The 15,588-nt window shown below is 30.5% G+C and overlaps 1 protein-coding gene and 1 long non-coding RNA gene across 2 annotated transcripts in view; one reads left to right on the forward strand and one right to left on the reverse strand.

The window, feature by feature from the left end:
• Positions 1–84: 84 nt before the first annotated feature.
• Arpc1 (Actin-related protein 2/3 complex, subunit 1A) lies at positions 85–2,174 on the reverse strand. The gene is made up of 6 exons (XM_011060613.2): positions 1,746–2,174; positions 1,364–1,624; positions 991–1,281; positions 672–850; positions 298–567; positions 85–219 (listed from the first exon to the last, which is right to left on the reverse strand). Exons 1-6 carry the CDS (start codon positions 1,810–1,812, stop codon positions 181–183), a joined length of 1,107 nt encoding a protein of 368 aa, XP_011058915.1. The 5' UTR covers positions 1,813–2,174; the 3' UTR covers positions 85–180.
• Positions 2,175–2,352: 178 nt separating this feature from the next.
• The window catches only part of LOC147909792 (uncharacterized), a 114,362-nt gene continuing 101,126 nt past the window's right edge, over positions 2,353–15,588 (forward strand). Inside the window, exons 1-2 of the long non-coding RNA XR_015545241.1 lie at positions 2,353–2,634; positions 8,567–8,670. This is a non-coding gene — a long non-coding RNA (uncharacterized LOC147909792). The remainder of the gene's footprint in view (positions 2,635–8,566; positions 8,671–15,588) is intronic.

Consider the following 15,588-nt stretch of genomic DNA (forward strand, 5'->3'; position numbering starts at 1 on the left):
CGCAATAAATAGTAAATGGCACTTTTCTCTTTTCAAGAGGATAGGAATCGCGATATGACGTGGGAAATTTAATGAGGCAATTAATTAATGAGAAATTGTATAGTATTCATTTTAACATTTATACATCGTTGTATTGGATGTAATATCTCTGATCTTTGTAATATAAAAAAAGTTTTATGCTTACGCTATCTTGAGACCAGCAATGGAATTCTCTAGAAGCTTGATAAAGACAAAGATCGATTAGAAAAAAAAATGTACCGTTAATATTTATATATAACATTAAAATATACAAATTACCTTCAAGTCCCAAACTACAAGTTGTCCGTCTAAACTGCTTGTGCTAAATTCATGATCGGATACTCGGCGAACGCAGTTGATTGTGTTTTGATGCACGCTATCCAAAGCATTATCATTCGTCTCGTTTCTCGCTTGTCGATCTAGCGATTGGAATTTTCGCATAGCAGATAATCCGGCAATCTCTTTTTTTTGCGTGTTGTCCAACTTTGAAACAAAATATATTTGTCCGTTGTCATCTAAGGAATATAACATTGGCATACAGCTATGCCCCTACGAGAAAAAAGGAGAGCGAGAGATAGAGAGAGGGTTATCAATTAATGCAATAAATATTACTATCGAATAATCTTAAAGATAATCTCTTAAGAATAGCTTACAGCAGCAACAATATTATTAGAACCTATCCAAATGCAGCTTAAAAACGGTAAATGCTCTGTATATAGTCTCATGACTGCATTTCCTTTAGTAGCATCAGCGACACATACGGACGAGTTGTGCGCTACCCAACAGATTTTATTGCCACATGGACTAAATGCTACTGAATGTATCCAGCCACCTATAAAAGCAATGATTAAAATGCAATTTTTTATAATATATACAGGGAATATATATGTATTTATACAATATGTTTCATATATTTCAAATGTGAATACAAAAATAATTAAAATGTAATAGAATAAAAGATGATGGTTTTACCTCCGTTGGGTGTATTAGGAAACTCAGCCAGCAATGTTCCTAAGGTATTACTCTGTCCCCAAGGACTAGTACCTGGAGCATCCTCCATATCACTGATAAATGCACTGAAGACACGGACTTTGTAGTCCGTCGATCCCGCGACCAGAACCTTATTATCGGGGTGCCAATCAACGGTAGTTACCGTAGACCTCAATGGACGCTTAATGTGTTTACATAACCACCAATTATTCTCTGATACAAAGTAACAAACAGCTATAACTCGTCCTCCGGAACCCACAGCAAATTTATTTTCTGTAATGACAATCTTTGTACAGAGCTGTAACAAATTTGAAGTAAATTCTTTTTCAGACGCGCATAGAGGGTATATGTATACCTAAAGGAGACCATTTTACACAAGTAGCGGCTCGATTTATTCGCAAAAGAACCCAAGCGGGATCCCACTTGCCGTCTTCTTTCTGAGTCCATACATAGGCATTCTTGTCTGCGGAACAGGTGACTATGCGATTGGTTTTTGGCGCCCAGTCGATTCCCATGACAGCCATGTGATGTTCCTCCAAGGTTTCGAGTAACTTCCATCCGGATGAAGTACGTTTGTGCACTTGGATCTCATTGTTGTTTGGGCATACGGCAACCTCTGTCACAACAGAGAGTGTGCTTCATTATCGCATCCACTAATACAATCTAATTAGTAACTACCTAGAGAGGAAGGGGATATCTATTAGAGGGAAGGACGATATTCTCCAATTCTTCCGTACCAGTTTTATCTTTGTTCCACGCGTGACAGCTGATGGCATCGACACCCAAGTTGTAGACCTCCGTCATTTCGCGATTACTCTTGATAAAAGAAGATGTTTCAAGACGATTGCGTGGGACGTCGAATACTATCGAAGGCAGCGATGATGAATCAGCGAACACTCGAAGAGAACTCGAGGTGAACACAGGACACGCTCGACGGGCGCGGTCGTTGATTAAATTTTATTAAACGAGACTCTGCCGTTCGAGCGATCGTGTGACGTGTATGCCGCCAGTGCTCACGGAAATTCGCGGACTCTGGTCAGTCTACACGAATTTCCTCGGCCTCTCCTCACGATCGCAAAACACGCCCCTCTGTGCACCAGAATTGACAGTTCATCCGTAGGTAGATACTGAGTTATCTGTCTCCTCTCTCTCTCTTTCTTTCTTAGAGGTTATGTTCTCCCGGATATACGCATATACGTATGTACTGAAAACCGTAAAGTGTGAAGACGTGCGCTGCTCTCGGCTCTCCGGCTTTTTTCTCTCGTGCCGCGCTTCCCTCTGTGACGACCTCTATCGAGCGCCGAAACAAAATGGCTAGGGAAACAAAATAGCGTTGGTAACTTCCTAATCATACCAACCTGTCTTCAATGATGAGAGTTTCAAACCTGAAATAGGTTCAAATAGATTCGATTTTGTAGAGTTGGTAATCCTACTGTTTTTTTAGTATACAACTGGGTCGGTGGTCGGCAAACCGAATAAATTTATCAAAAGAAGGAAAAAATATTAAACTTTCAAATAATTAAATTTTTCTAACGATGTACCTTGAATGATAGTTCAAGAACGAGTTACTGGAATAAGGAATTCTTTGTGATTTGAAAATTAATATTTTTATCGATTTTTAAAAAGGTAAGGAATATAACATTTAAAATTTGTTAACAATCATTGATCAAATTGTGGAGCAATTTCTTTTTACGCCCTTTCACTAAATATAAATAATGATTTCTTAGTTTTTAAAACTATCTATATATATATATATATATATGTTCCTTTATTAACACTATAAACGGAGGGTGGAGGGAAGAGAGAAATAAATAAAAGCAAAATAAAATGAAGTAATTGAGATAAATCTAGGCCGTGTATAAGTCTCTGGTTTATTTATCTTATACAATATCTCTACATTTGATATTGCGTATTGTATAGTAGCTTTTAATTTTGATAACTGAAACTTTATCGTCCTATAATATAATGTAATAATTATAATCAATATAAATAAGTAACCAATTGTTACGTGTGTTTATATACATAGCGATTGCACAGATTTATTTTCGCGGCGCAAAACACAAAGGACCAAAACACGCCCTCGTTTAATTCGTCTCGGTCATTCCATCGATGTGCCTTGCGTTTGATATAGTTAAGGTCACGTAATGAAATATTTTACGCAGTGCAGAGAGTGAAGTCATAAAATATCGATAGCGGCTGACGGTGCGCCGTTTTGAATTGCGATTCTCAATTACTATGCAATAAATCGTGGTACTTTTCTTATTTCCATGCAAACTTTTTTGAAATCTATTATTGTGCACTATATAAATCGAATATCAAAAATTTGCTTTACGATTTATAATTATATTTAATTTTTATATTATAGTTTAATTAATATTTTTTAAATGAGATGTATTGAAACTTATTAATTATATTAATTGCAATATTGTATCATGATATATATATATACGATATATATATATATATATATATATTTTGTGTGTGTGTGTGTGTGTGTGTGTGTGTGTGTGTGTGTGTACATATATGTGATATTCAAGTTAAAATAATTAATTTATTACATACTTGTATGCAAATGCAGAGACAGAGAGGAAGAGACAAAGAGATTAAATTAATTTCATAATATACCAAGATTTAATTAAATTTACTTAAGACATAATAATTTCTTAATTACTAAATAAAATAGATACTTATGTCATTTTGTATAACATAAACAACAAAGTATTAAGCTACCTATATTTTCTACAACTTCAAGTTTTCAAAGTTTTGAATTTGTTAGTTGTTAAAATGATATGTATACAGCAACATATATATTCTATTTTACTATGCAAAGCTTTTTACTGCTGGCTCTCTCAAATTAACTTTTAATGGAATTACCGAAATTCTATTATTATATAGATAAAAGCTCTTTTATAGCTTGGCGGTACATATCAAAAAAGACTTTTTAATATTTAATACAATGCGATATAATGGAGTTATTATCTCGTTTTAGCGGATAGATAAACATGGCATTAATGTATTAATTCCTGCAAAAGTAGTAAAATTTTTACATAAAATCTCATATTTCTGAGAGCAATAATTATTGAGATTAAAATAAGATTTATTTATAAATCTAATTATATAAAAATGCAGTTATATTATATAAATGAACATTAAGCGAAGAATTGACATTTATTTCCTTTTTTTTTGCGATTGGGACGTCATTGAAAATGAATAATCTTTATCTCTATTTTCAAGACAATATTCTTGTTTTAATTTTCAAGACAATATTAATTCTTATTTTAATTCTAACATTCTTATTCTGAAGAAGAATCAATAATCTTTATTTCCATTTTAAAGACAGTATCATCTTTCCCATTACCCAAATAGCTCTATAGTGTCAACTTTACAAACGTTATAAAGTGGATACAATATTTCGATGTGGTCATAGTGAGAAAACCGGAAAACCACCTTCGCCACTGACAAATCAGTCCCTCGAGAATTGACCAGGTCTGAGTCTGGCAAACAAACTGGTTAGACCACACTCTACTACCTTGTGTACTTCGTATTAAATAACTATTTTCCAAGGGTGCCAAGTCGTTTTCGAAATCGACTGTTCGTCGAGCTTGAGGCTTTACTCTTATTATATATGCTAATTTAAATAATTTAAGCCCAAACAACTTGCTCGATTAATAAAAATAGAACTGCAAGCAGCTGCTGCAGATTATAGTGCCAAAGAAAATTGCATCGTATACATAATCGAATGTATAGAGTTTGTAAAATACCAGTTTAGATGCTGAATTATTTTCACGCAGAAACTTAAACAAATACAATTTTTTATATTCTTCAATTGTGATATTTTCGAACTTCGAAAATATAAATTTTGTTTCACGTTACGTTAAATGTATTTTACTTGGTAATTTAAGCCAAATGAATTTTTCGAAGATTTTTTGAATATTTGTTGTTTTGCAAGAATCAAAGTTCGCAATTGTGCGTGACATAACTGAAGTTTGATATCCAATTTTTTCACGTATAAGTCTTCTTAATCGATTTTACTATAGCTACGTCAGAATATATATACATATATGTATATAGGTGTATATGTGTATGCGCGTACATTTTGTCCTTTTTGAAACGAAATTCCAAGAGTATTTTTTATTGCATTTTATCCAATCATTTCGAAAATACAAAAATACTTGTTACAATTTTCATGAAATCGGATGTATAAGTTGCAACATTCGATTATCTACAAGAAAAATAATAAAGAATAAAAATAGTACTATATACATTTGTAGCTGAATTCTTTATTTCTGTTTCTATAGAGATTTGTTTTTGGATCGATAGTTGCGCGCAAATTATTCTCAATTCAAGCCTATATTTCAGCGATAGTTTTATTTGTGAAATATATTTTTAAAGTTAATTTGCACAACAAATTTTATCTTTATATATATCTATAGAACAAATTTTTTAACGAATAAAAATAAGATTATAATCTTTTTAATTATACATATATATATGTCTAAATTACAAGTACAAAAATTGATAAAGATATAGAAAATGGCGAAGAATTTTTATTTATTGTTTTATTTTATTGTATGCTTTCTCATTTTTATTTTTGTATAATTCACATACTATTCATTATTCATATGTACAGGAACTATAATGTATTTTGGCAAATATTTGGATTTGTTTTATTCGAAAAACATTTCGAGAATATAATACGTAGATTACATGAGTTGATAACGTTGTATTAATCTTTATTTTAATTCTGATGGGCTAAATTGCCACAACTGTCATGTTTAGATCTCGAGACGTGTCTCTTGTTTCACAATCAGTGTTATTTAAGTCTTCGGCAACGAGAGATTAAATCTTATTTCGTTCTGTGAGAAGAAATTCGACAGATGATGAAAACGAGCAGAGATTTAAATTTCATTATCCTCCGTTCGTTAAATTAGCTCAATTTTACTTCTTTACATTTCGTTTCTACGTAAATTAAGAGTTATCAGATTTCGTTGTAGGCTTCTTTTTCTCTTGGTCTAATAAAGTCTCGTGCGATAAAATGTGAGAAACGGCGGCATTACGATTTCCTATTTAAATTATTCTCGCGCCAGCATCGGCTCATCGAAGGTAACGATGAGTAAGAAAATATGGAACTTCAATTTCCACTTCTCCTACGTGTCGAAGATTCCAGAGATGCGATGTATCTAATAAAATTTCCGCTAAAATATGCAATCTTGATCAAGTTGTTCGTTCGTGATGTTTTCGTTGGAATACAATGGAAAATTCCTTTACGTATTACTACCGAAAATTTGTGACAAAGCATAAAGATGAAAAAAATTTCCGTTATCAATGATAATCAATAAATACTGTTTAAGGTTTTTTTATAATCAATAAATTTCGAAGTTTAATAATAATAAAATCTTTGAAATCTCTTTCAACAAATATGTTAGAGTTAAACGGATAAGTATGATGTGTCAGAGATATATCGGATAATGAATGTCTGGGCGTGTTAAATTTCGTTGTCGCTTTCATATTTTTACGTGAAACTGCAAATTCAGCGCTAGAAGATACATTTAGATAAAATGTAGACCCAACGGACACGTTAATCTTTCCGTATGTTTGCTACAGTTTTATCGACCCAATCTTTCTCGATCAACGGACATTTAGATAAATAGATATAATAATATAACTGTATATGGCAAGTAATTTTTTTTTTACTGACTAGCATGATTTTTTTTTCTAATTGTGCATTATACATATATAGCTTGGATTATTATGTGATAATATAGATAATTAATACTTTTAAGGGCCGGTTATTCTACCTTGGTAAATTTTACCTGTAAGATAAATCTGCTAATCCACGCATGTGATTGAATAATCTTGCTGCTTACCCAACAGGTAAAATTTACCAAAAGATGGAGCAACCGTCTCTAAGTCAGTTAAAAGATGTTATTAAATTTATGAATAACGTATGACAAAGTATACAGTTTAATGCTTATAAATAACTATTTAAATTCTGTACAATGTATGCAAAAATGTGGTTGTTTAAATTTAAGATTTATTACATGATAATTGATAACGTATTAAATTTGAATTTTGAATAAATTTTAATGTTTTACTACATTATTATTATTTTTTACAAATAAGAATGTAAGATCTAATCTTAATTCTTAGCTTAATATTTTGTTGATTTATTTTTTGTTTGAGTAACGTGTTTTTGCATCGATTTAAATTTAATCACATCATTTGGGTTAGATATGCAATCTTATCGAAAAATTTATAAAATTAAAAAAATTTGCATGTCAAATAAATATGTAAATCTATGATTGAGTTACTTTAACACTGACGTCCTGCCGTCGATCCCTATCGTTACAAGGATATTTTAGTCGGCGATATTGAACGAGCAAAATGTCATCCTCGGCTTGCATATGGCTACGTACGCGTGTCATGAAAGGAATTTTATCTGATATCGGGTAATAGAGTTCGTGTCGAGGGTATCGAAGGGATGATTGAGAAGTAATGCTCATCGAAGAATGTTTAAAGTTATAAATGTTATACAATCTTATAAGGAAGTTATAATTCTTTACATAAGATTCTTTATTCTGACATTTCTGACATTACCTCAATTCTCTTAGGATCATTTATATTGACTGTAAACTGTTAACCTAAATAAAAGTTATAATAAGAAAATAACAATCACAGTCGAATGTGAGGAGAATGAAATCGATTATTCTGTTTACATTCGACTATGAATGGTCACTTTCTTATAGCTTAACAGTTAAGTTAACAGTTCACAGCTAGTATAAATAATCCTTTGCTTGTGTAAATCGAGCAAAACAGTTTTTAATTTAACAGACTTAAATTAGATAAATATTACTTAGCGACTATAATTATGCTTTAAAGAAAGATTGCGTTTAATATTTTGATCTATATTAATATATATATTAATATATTCTGGAAAAATTCTGGAAGATTAATAATTTTATATCGTAAAAACTATTCAAAACACTATTTGAATTTTATATTAATCTGCATATATGGATACTAGTTAGGAACATATCTTTAAAGAACATCTTATTACTAATATACTTTTATAAGTATTATATCATTGTTACATTTCAATTACAATTACATCTGATGTGCGATTTAATTATCTTATCTGATTTAGAATTCATTGATATAAATCGCTTTAGCGATTATTTTTCCGAATGCAATAGAAACATCACCTTACAACAAAAAAAATCTTGCGAATACATAAAAATAACAGTTTATTCGTTCATCATAGCTTGTTTGGTTTATTAATATAAAAAAACAATAAATATATATAAGCGTTACAGCATTACGTAACTCTGATGTTAGGCGATTTTTTAAATTAAATATTTGTAACGTTTATATAATAAAAATATGATATATAATATATATATATATATCATATTTTTATTATAAAATATAACTTTATAATAATAATAATATTAATAATAAAAATATTTATATAATATGTTTTAAGCCTTAAAAATTATTTTCTCTTCATACAAAAATTTAGAATTAAAAAATTTTTTATATATATTTTTTTTTACTACAGGCTATAGTGGTTGTTAACGCAACACGGCAAAAAAATACAATTTTCTACGCTGGTGCAGTTTCACAATTGGTAGCTGACCTGGAATTTTTATAAACATTTTTAAGGTAAGTGTTGATCGTTGTAGCTTTGAGTGAACCACTATAATATCCTAGTATTATAATAGTTTTCTAAAATTTGACAAATGGCGAAAAATTCGATTTTACATTCATTAAAAGTATAATAATGTAAACTATGTAAAGGAATATGTTTTTATTCTTTTAATCATTTGCCATACATTTCTTTGTTTTTAAAAAATAGTTTATTAAAATTCTTTATGGTATTATTATTACTATATCGAGTGGCAGGATAAAATTTGCATAATACATGATCAAATGCGGCAGAGAACGCGCAATTGTAATTTATCAGAGCTATCCACTTGGTCCGCACGTCATCCGCGCGTCTGATAGCATCGAATGATCTGACGAGATCGATGCATTAAATCGGATCATTACTAATGCAATGACAACGATAATGAATCTAATAAATCAACATGACAGCAATAATGCTCATTGAAATCTTTGTAATCGAACAATGATGGACGGATCGAGCTATTATCTTATCGAGTAAAATGTCAAAATATAATATAATAAAATGTTAAAAGTTAGTAACATATGCATCGTAATCACCCATCTGCTAAAGTTCTGGCTAGAAATGGAGTTACGGTAAATTAAAAGGATTTATCTCATCTACGCCTCCTTTATCGTTTGCAGACATTAATTCCGAAAATTGCTGTAGTAATTTAGTCGGTGTGCTTCGAATGACTCGCCATTGCTAAGTGCGCAAGGAACTTTCTCAACTTCGTCATTCTAATGTTCTTCCTATCCTTTTATTACTTGAGAATTAGAATTTAAAATCTGAGAGCATTTTGATCTTCCAAAGACGCGATCAAGTAACGATTTGCGAATACCTCGTTGTCAGAGTTATTAATAGAATAGAAAACATTCTTTTGTTTAATAACACATTAATTTGTTAAATGTACATACACACACACACGCACACACACGCACATACATACAGAGTGAATTAAAATCGTTGAACCAGCTTTTTACCCTATGAGAAAATAATTGATTGCACACGTTTTAATTCAATTAGGTATGAAGTCGATAATTTTCTCATAAGGTAAAAAGTTGGTACGACTCTGATACACCCTGTATATACATACATAGGGTGCCCTTAAAATACGGCATCCTGAGCAGTTAGAGCGGACTAAAGTGAGTCAAAAAGTCCTCTACCATTTTGCGATTTTCGCAATGGTCAACGATAACGAAATATTAATTACTAAAATCTAAATCGCTAAATATTGGTTCAATAATTTTTTACTCAAATACTATCAACTTTACAGAAAAATTACAAGAGACTATCAACTTTAGTAAAAAAATTATTAAAAAATAACATTTAGCGATTTTTAGTAATTAATATCTTGTTAACCATTGTGAAAATCGCAAAATGGTAGAGGACTTTTTGATTTAATTTAGTCCGTTCTATCTGCTCAGGATAGGTGATGCCATATTTTAAGGACACCCGGTGTGTGTGTGTGTGTGTGTGTGTGTGTGTGTTTGTAATTGTGATAATTGAGTGTAAGACATCTCTTAAAACGCGATACTGAGAACGCGACAAATCTGCATGGTTACAATGAATTAATATATTATATTTGCATCTTGATACTTTCAAGAAGAAATGGATGAAATCAAAATTCTATTTAATATTCTTGTTTTTCTATGTATAATCTTATAAAGAATCTTGTTATTACACTGATAATATCTATCGTTTTTGTTTTCTTGTTTATTAAAAAAAATCGTGCCTATAATAATTCATATTAAGATTTATTTAAAATCAAGAGTAATATTCTCATTTCCACATCACAGTTTCGAATTTGCGATATTGAACGGATTGCGAATTGAATGTAAAGATGTGGAGTAAGAACATGAAAGGGTGGAAAGTGCCGTATATACCAAGGAGATTGCCTGCCCGTGTCGAAATCTACGCGTAGCAGTTCTTGAAATAGCTGGTAATTTATGACGCGTACAGTCCGACTAAACCGGAAAAAGCTATCGGCGTAGCCATCATTCCAGTAATCCGCAGTATACCTACAGTATACGAAATATCCGGTGCGAAATCGTGCTCGAGAAATGCCGATTCTTCGCTCACGAGGATTATCGCTTTCCAATCGGCGATTGTTTCTACAACGAAAAGTGTTGTTGAAGTTTCGTAAATATGATTTCGAAGTGTTATTGACTAAATGAGATATCGTTCAAATTAGAAACGATAGATGTCACCAACTTTTCGTTAGCATTGTCAAAATCTGCATACATTAATTATATTTCACTTAGGGTTTATTAATTTGGAAACAATTGGAAGGGATCACTTGTGCAGCTATAAATGATAAATTCCAAGATCAAATTTATACGCTTTGCCGATGTTCTAAATAAATGTCAGATAGATAGAACAAATCAGCAATGAAAGCCATTTGTTTAATGATGTTTAATTATGATATCAGAAATTTATTTAAAAAATGTAGGAATATATATAATTTAGTTGTCTACTATATTTGTATTTCTTCGATTTATTTGCAGTAATTTCAAAATAATATATCATTATACGCAATATCGCAATCAATCACAAAATATTGATATAAAAATTTTTAAAGAGAAAAAAATTTTGTTAAATTAGCATTTGACTATCTCATTGTCAGTTATAGAATATTGTAAAATACATCCATTATATATGTTGTATAAGATAACGTAAAATTTAAATTACTGCGGACTTGAGACATTGTCTGATGCCAGTCGTAAATATTGACAGCATGATATTACAACCAAGAATAATATGTACTCCTATAAGTTACCGGTATAAATCACTTCCGCGCTTTCGGGATGTGAGCAGAATAATTTATACATCACAATGGCGAGGGATACAATCCGGAAAATGCCTGAAAATATATATTTACGTATCTTTGAAAACAATTTTACATAATATTTTTGCCGGTAAACTCATTAATAAACTGTGCCAATATGTAATTTTGTAATAACTTTGAAAGAGGAAATTAAAGTAGAGTTGTAGATCCGTGTTTTTAAAGTTTTATATTTTAGCGATTCTACTTGATACGAGTCATGTTAGAAATTATAAAGTGATGATATCATTACATAATTGAATATATTATTATACTGGCTTCTACATTCTTATAATATATCATATTTTATATTGAAAATTTTTATATATAATTTTTGGTAGATGAAAAGTTGGATAACGCAATGTTTTTAAAATCAATATTATATTTATAACAAAAAGTTATATGATTAAATAGCGTTGTTTTTTTTTAGCAATATAGGTATGTATTATATGTGCTAAATTCCTTTAAAAATAGCTGAATATTTTTTTATAAAACGTGAATTTAATAATAAGGTTGTGTAGGATAGGAGAACCAATATATGTGTGTGCGTATATATGTATATATAATATTATATTTCTTAAAAGGAAGCATAAACCGTTTGCAGAGATTTGCATTAGTATACATTACATTTTTCGGTAAATACATGGGCGTATTTCTTATAAAATATTTGCAAGAAATAAATGAGATACTCTACTTTTTCGTGGAAATGTTAGTGATGTAGTAAATATCAAGGGCTAAACGTCCGCTGCAGGCAACTAAAAAGAAAAAAAGAAAATAAAAAAGTATGAGGGCGGTAGGTGAGCTATGTAGCGAAAATAATTGATTAACAATAAAGAAAATCTATTGAAGGCATTAACGTAATAATTGACTTTTTTGATTCCAAAGACTGTGCCCAAGCAGAACAACAAGTCATGATAACGTCAAAAGGACATTAAAATAAATTGGATATGATTGAAAAATGATTTTTAATGATTATTTGGGAGTCATTTTTACATCATTTCATAATGACTTGTTGTTCTGCTTGAGTGAATTAACAACTGAGTTATTAAAAGGCTATGTCTGTGTTTGTATTTGTATCTTTTAAATAGATAATTGTGTGTGTGTGTTTGTGTAAGTGAATAAATCGTGAATATTTTCCTTGTCAATTATTACATATTTCTAAAATATTGAAAACATATTGTTAGCAAATATAATATTATGACGTAAGATTAAAATTTAATTTTTATTCGTTATGGAATAATATACATTGTTTTGCCTCACGATCTGTCGTTCTGCTGGCCTCATACTTCATCATCTTTCCATTTAACCTTTTACTGCTATGCGAACACGTTGTAACAGCTCTCGTTAATTCTTTAACATCTGCGAAGGTTTCTACATGGCGCTATTCCCCTGTATCACGTTAAAAGCGTACTTGTTAAAGTAATCAAGGCAATTTTGCGTGCAGGTTACAGTATACGTGAACCGACCGAAACAAAGGCTCATATTCACGGGCCACATTTAACACTAAATATGGTCGTATATTTTTCAGTCATAACACAGGACGCGATCTTTGCAAGAAAAATAAAATTCGTAATTAGATGAGCACGTTTAGTGCTAAACGTCGCACGTACGTGATGAAAATTTAATAAGTTAACGTAATTTAAAAGACGACAAATGGGTTGTGAGCGGCATTAATCCTTATGTTTCTGTCAATAAGATCCTTATATATTGTGATATAATTTAAGATAAATATTATCGATAATTTATAACTAGAACGTCACTAATACGCACGTGCGCGCGCACACACACACACACACACACACACGCAACATTAAAAGTAAAGAGTAAATATTAAAATTATTAAATTGAAACTTGGTAAAGTTGATCAAGTTTCGTTGGGATATAGAATTTAGTTAAAAACATTTATTTTCAAATAAATAAAAATATTTTTGCATAATACAATAAGCAATGATGATTTTTTTCACAAAATGATTACTTGTATCCATATTCTTTCTGAAAAATTAAAATTTATATTGGAATCTTCTTTGCAGAACATCTTTTAAATGTAAATATCTTGTAAATTTTTTTAAAGATATATGTAGTAAAGATATGTCACAAGACGAGTATTTTTTAATATGCATATAGAATTAGAAAAAAATATATAAATACAAAATAAATCGAAAATAGGACTCTTAAAACTAGTGTTAGAGCAGAGAAACACATTCTCGATATAAAATAAAACAAACGAGTTACAAAATATTAAAGATTAAATATTTATTTGAGATCGTAAAAGAGAATTAAGAAAGCTGGAAGAAGTATTTATTTTTTCAATGGTTTAACTGTTTATCCCCTGAAGATTATCAGTAGAGTTGATTTGTGAGTTTCGCTATCGATCGTTTCGGCGTGTTGAAGTTATTAACAGTCTTTAACAGCACAGTAAGTATGTACATACATATTAATGCATTCGCGACCGACCTACACTTGAAACAGCGGTAAATGCCCTTTATTCGCGTGTAACGGAGCTTTAAAATGGGTCGATAAATCATATCCAGACTAATGTCTGCATTGTAACAGACGAAGGCGCGCGCGTAGTAGCTCTCATAATGGAGATGGATGCAGGTCATTCAGCCTCGTTTTAAATGAAATTTTCAAACTATCACCTGATATTCAAATCATTTGGTTTATGCATCTCTTTAGGCCGATCTCTCTCCTTCTTTACCCCTCTCTCTCTCCCTCTCTGCTTTTTTTCCTTTTCTTTCGCCGTTAAAAGCATATCTTAAGTACGACATTGTTTTAGCGTGCCGTTGTTGATGATCGATATATATCTGCTTTTCGCCCCAAACATTGTTCAATCTAAAAACTCCATTACAGAATCATATTTATAGGCGTAATATATATATATATATATATATATATATATATATATATCACGAAAAGAAATAGAAGATGTCATAAAGATGTCATTTTATGTTAGAGTATATTCTTTATTTTATATTTATGCATTATATTATTATTGATAAAAATATTTGACGTTAATAACTCATGATTATAGAACGTCTCACATATTGCGTTAACAATATTAAACGAAGAATTTTTTAGGACCGTAAATGTAATTATGCAACAAGTAGAGAATAAATGCTTTTAACGATCAAGCTGGGTCTTAAGTGTCAAATAATTCATAATAATATCGAATATTTGAATCTTAGAGTTGTTTTTTTTTGCATAATTCATATTACAAAAAAAAAACACATAGGTAAAATATTATTTTTATAATTATATATTGTAAAAATTAGAAAATTTGTATATAAGATAATTTGAAAATTTGATATCCGAAATTTGGTTTTACTTATTTTATATATGCACATTTTATTATTCATATGTTCCATCTGTTTTTAGCTTTTAAACAATTCTTTAGAATTTGTTGGACGCATCGCAATATTTTGTAAGCGTTTGCGATTGTTTTGTTGTTAAAAATTATATCGTTTATTCACAAGCGCAGTATGGCAGACTGTAAGTGTGCATATGCTTGCAATCGATTCTCTGCCGTGTTTGTAAATCCACTTTACCATTTTGCACCGTTAAATTGGAGCTGTCCAATGAAAGCACCGATATCGTTGCGTCATAATAAAACTCCGTACAAGTGGCGCGAGCGAGAGATCGCGCAAACATACACTGCATATTTCTACATCGCTGGATCTGTTATATCATCGAGATGCGTTTGACAACGGTCGAATGTGTGTGAAAATAAATTTTACATAATTTTGCTTGATGGCACAAGAAAATATTTGTTAAATTAATGTCGCTGGAACGTCGTAGCACAATGTTATTTTTAAAATTATTCATCGTTACTTAAATTTCATGGCTCATAAAATAACATGATATGTAATATAGTTATTGAGTAATAATTAAAATATCTTTTCGAATAATAGTTTGATTAAAAAACAGCGTACTGTGGATATGTGTAAAAAATAAAAATTCATATCAAAGTATCTACAACTTGAAAAAATAAGTGAATGCAAATAGCGATTTGAAAATCAACTATCATGTTACATGATCTGCGAAAAAGCTTTGGATAAAATTTGCATCGAGAGTAGTTCGATATTCTTTTTATCTC

The sequence above is a fragment of the Acromyrmex echinatior genome, chromosome 5 (assembly GCF_024713525.1).
Source record: "Acromyrmex echinatior isolate Ae372 chromosome 5, ASM2471352v2, whole genome shotgun sequence".
NCBI classification, from domain to species: domain Eukaryota; kingdom Metazoa; phylum Arthropoda; class Insecta; order Hymenoptera; family Formicidae; genus Acromyrmex; species Acromyrmex echinatior.

Coding starts and splice junctions, on each gene's coding strand:
- Arpc1 (XM_011060613.2), bottom strand. CDS start 1,812: ATGACGGAGGTCTACAACTTGGGTGTCGATGCCATCAGCTGTCACGCG. Junction 1,282..1,363: donor TGTAAAATGGTCTCCTTTAG/GTATACATATAC, acceptor TTGTCATTACAG/AAAATAAATTTGCTGTGGGT. Junction 220..297: donor TTGTAGTTTGGGACTTGAAG/GTAATTTGTATA, acceptor GTCTTTATCAAG/CTTCTAGAGAATTCCATTGC.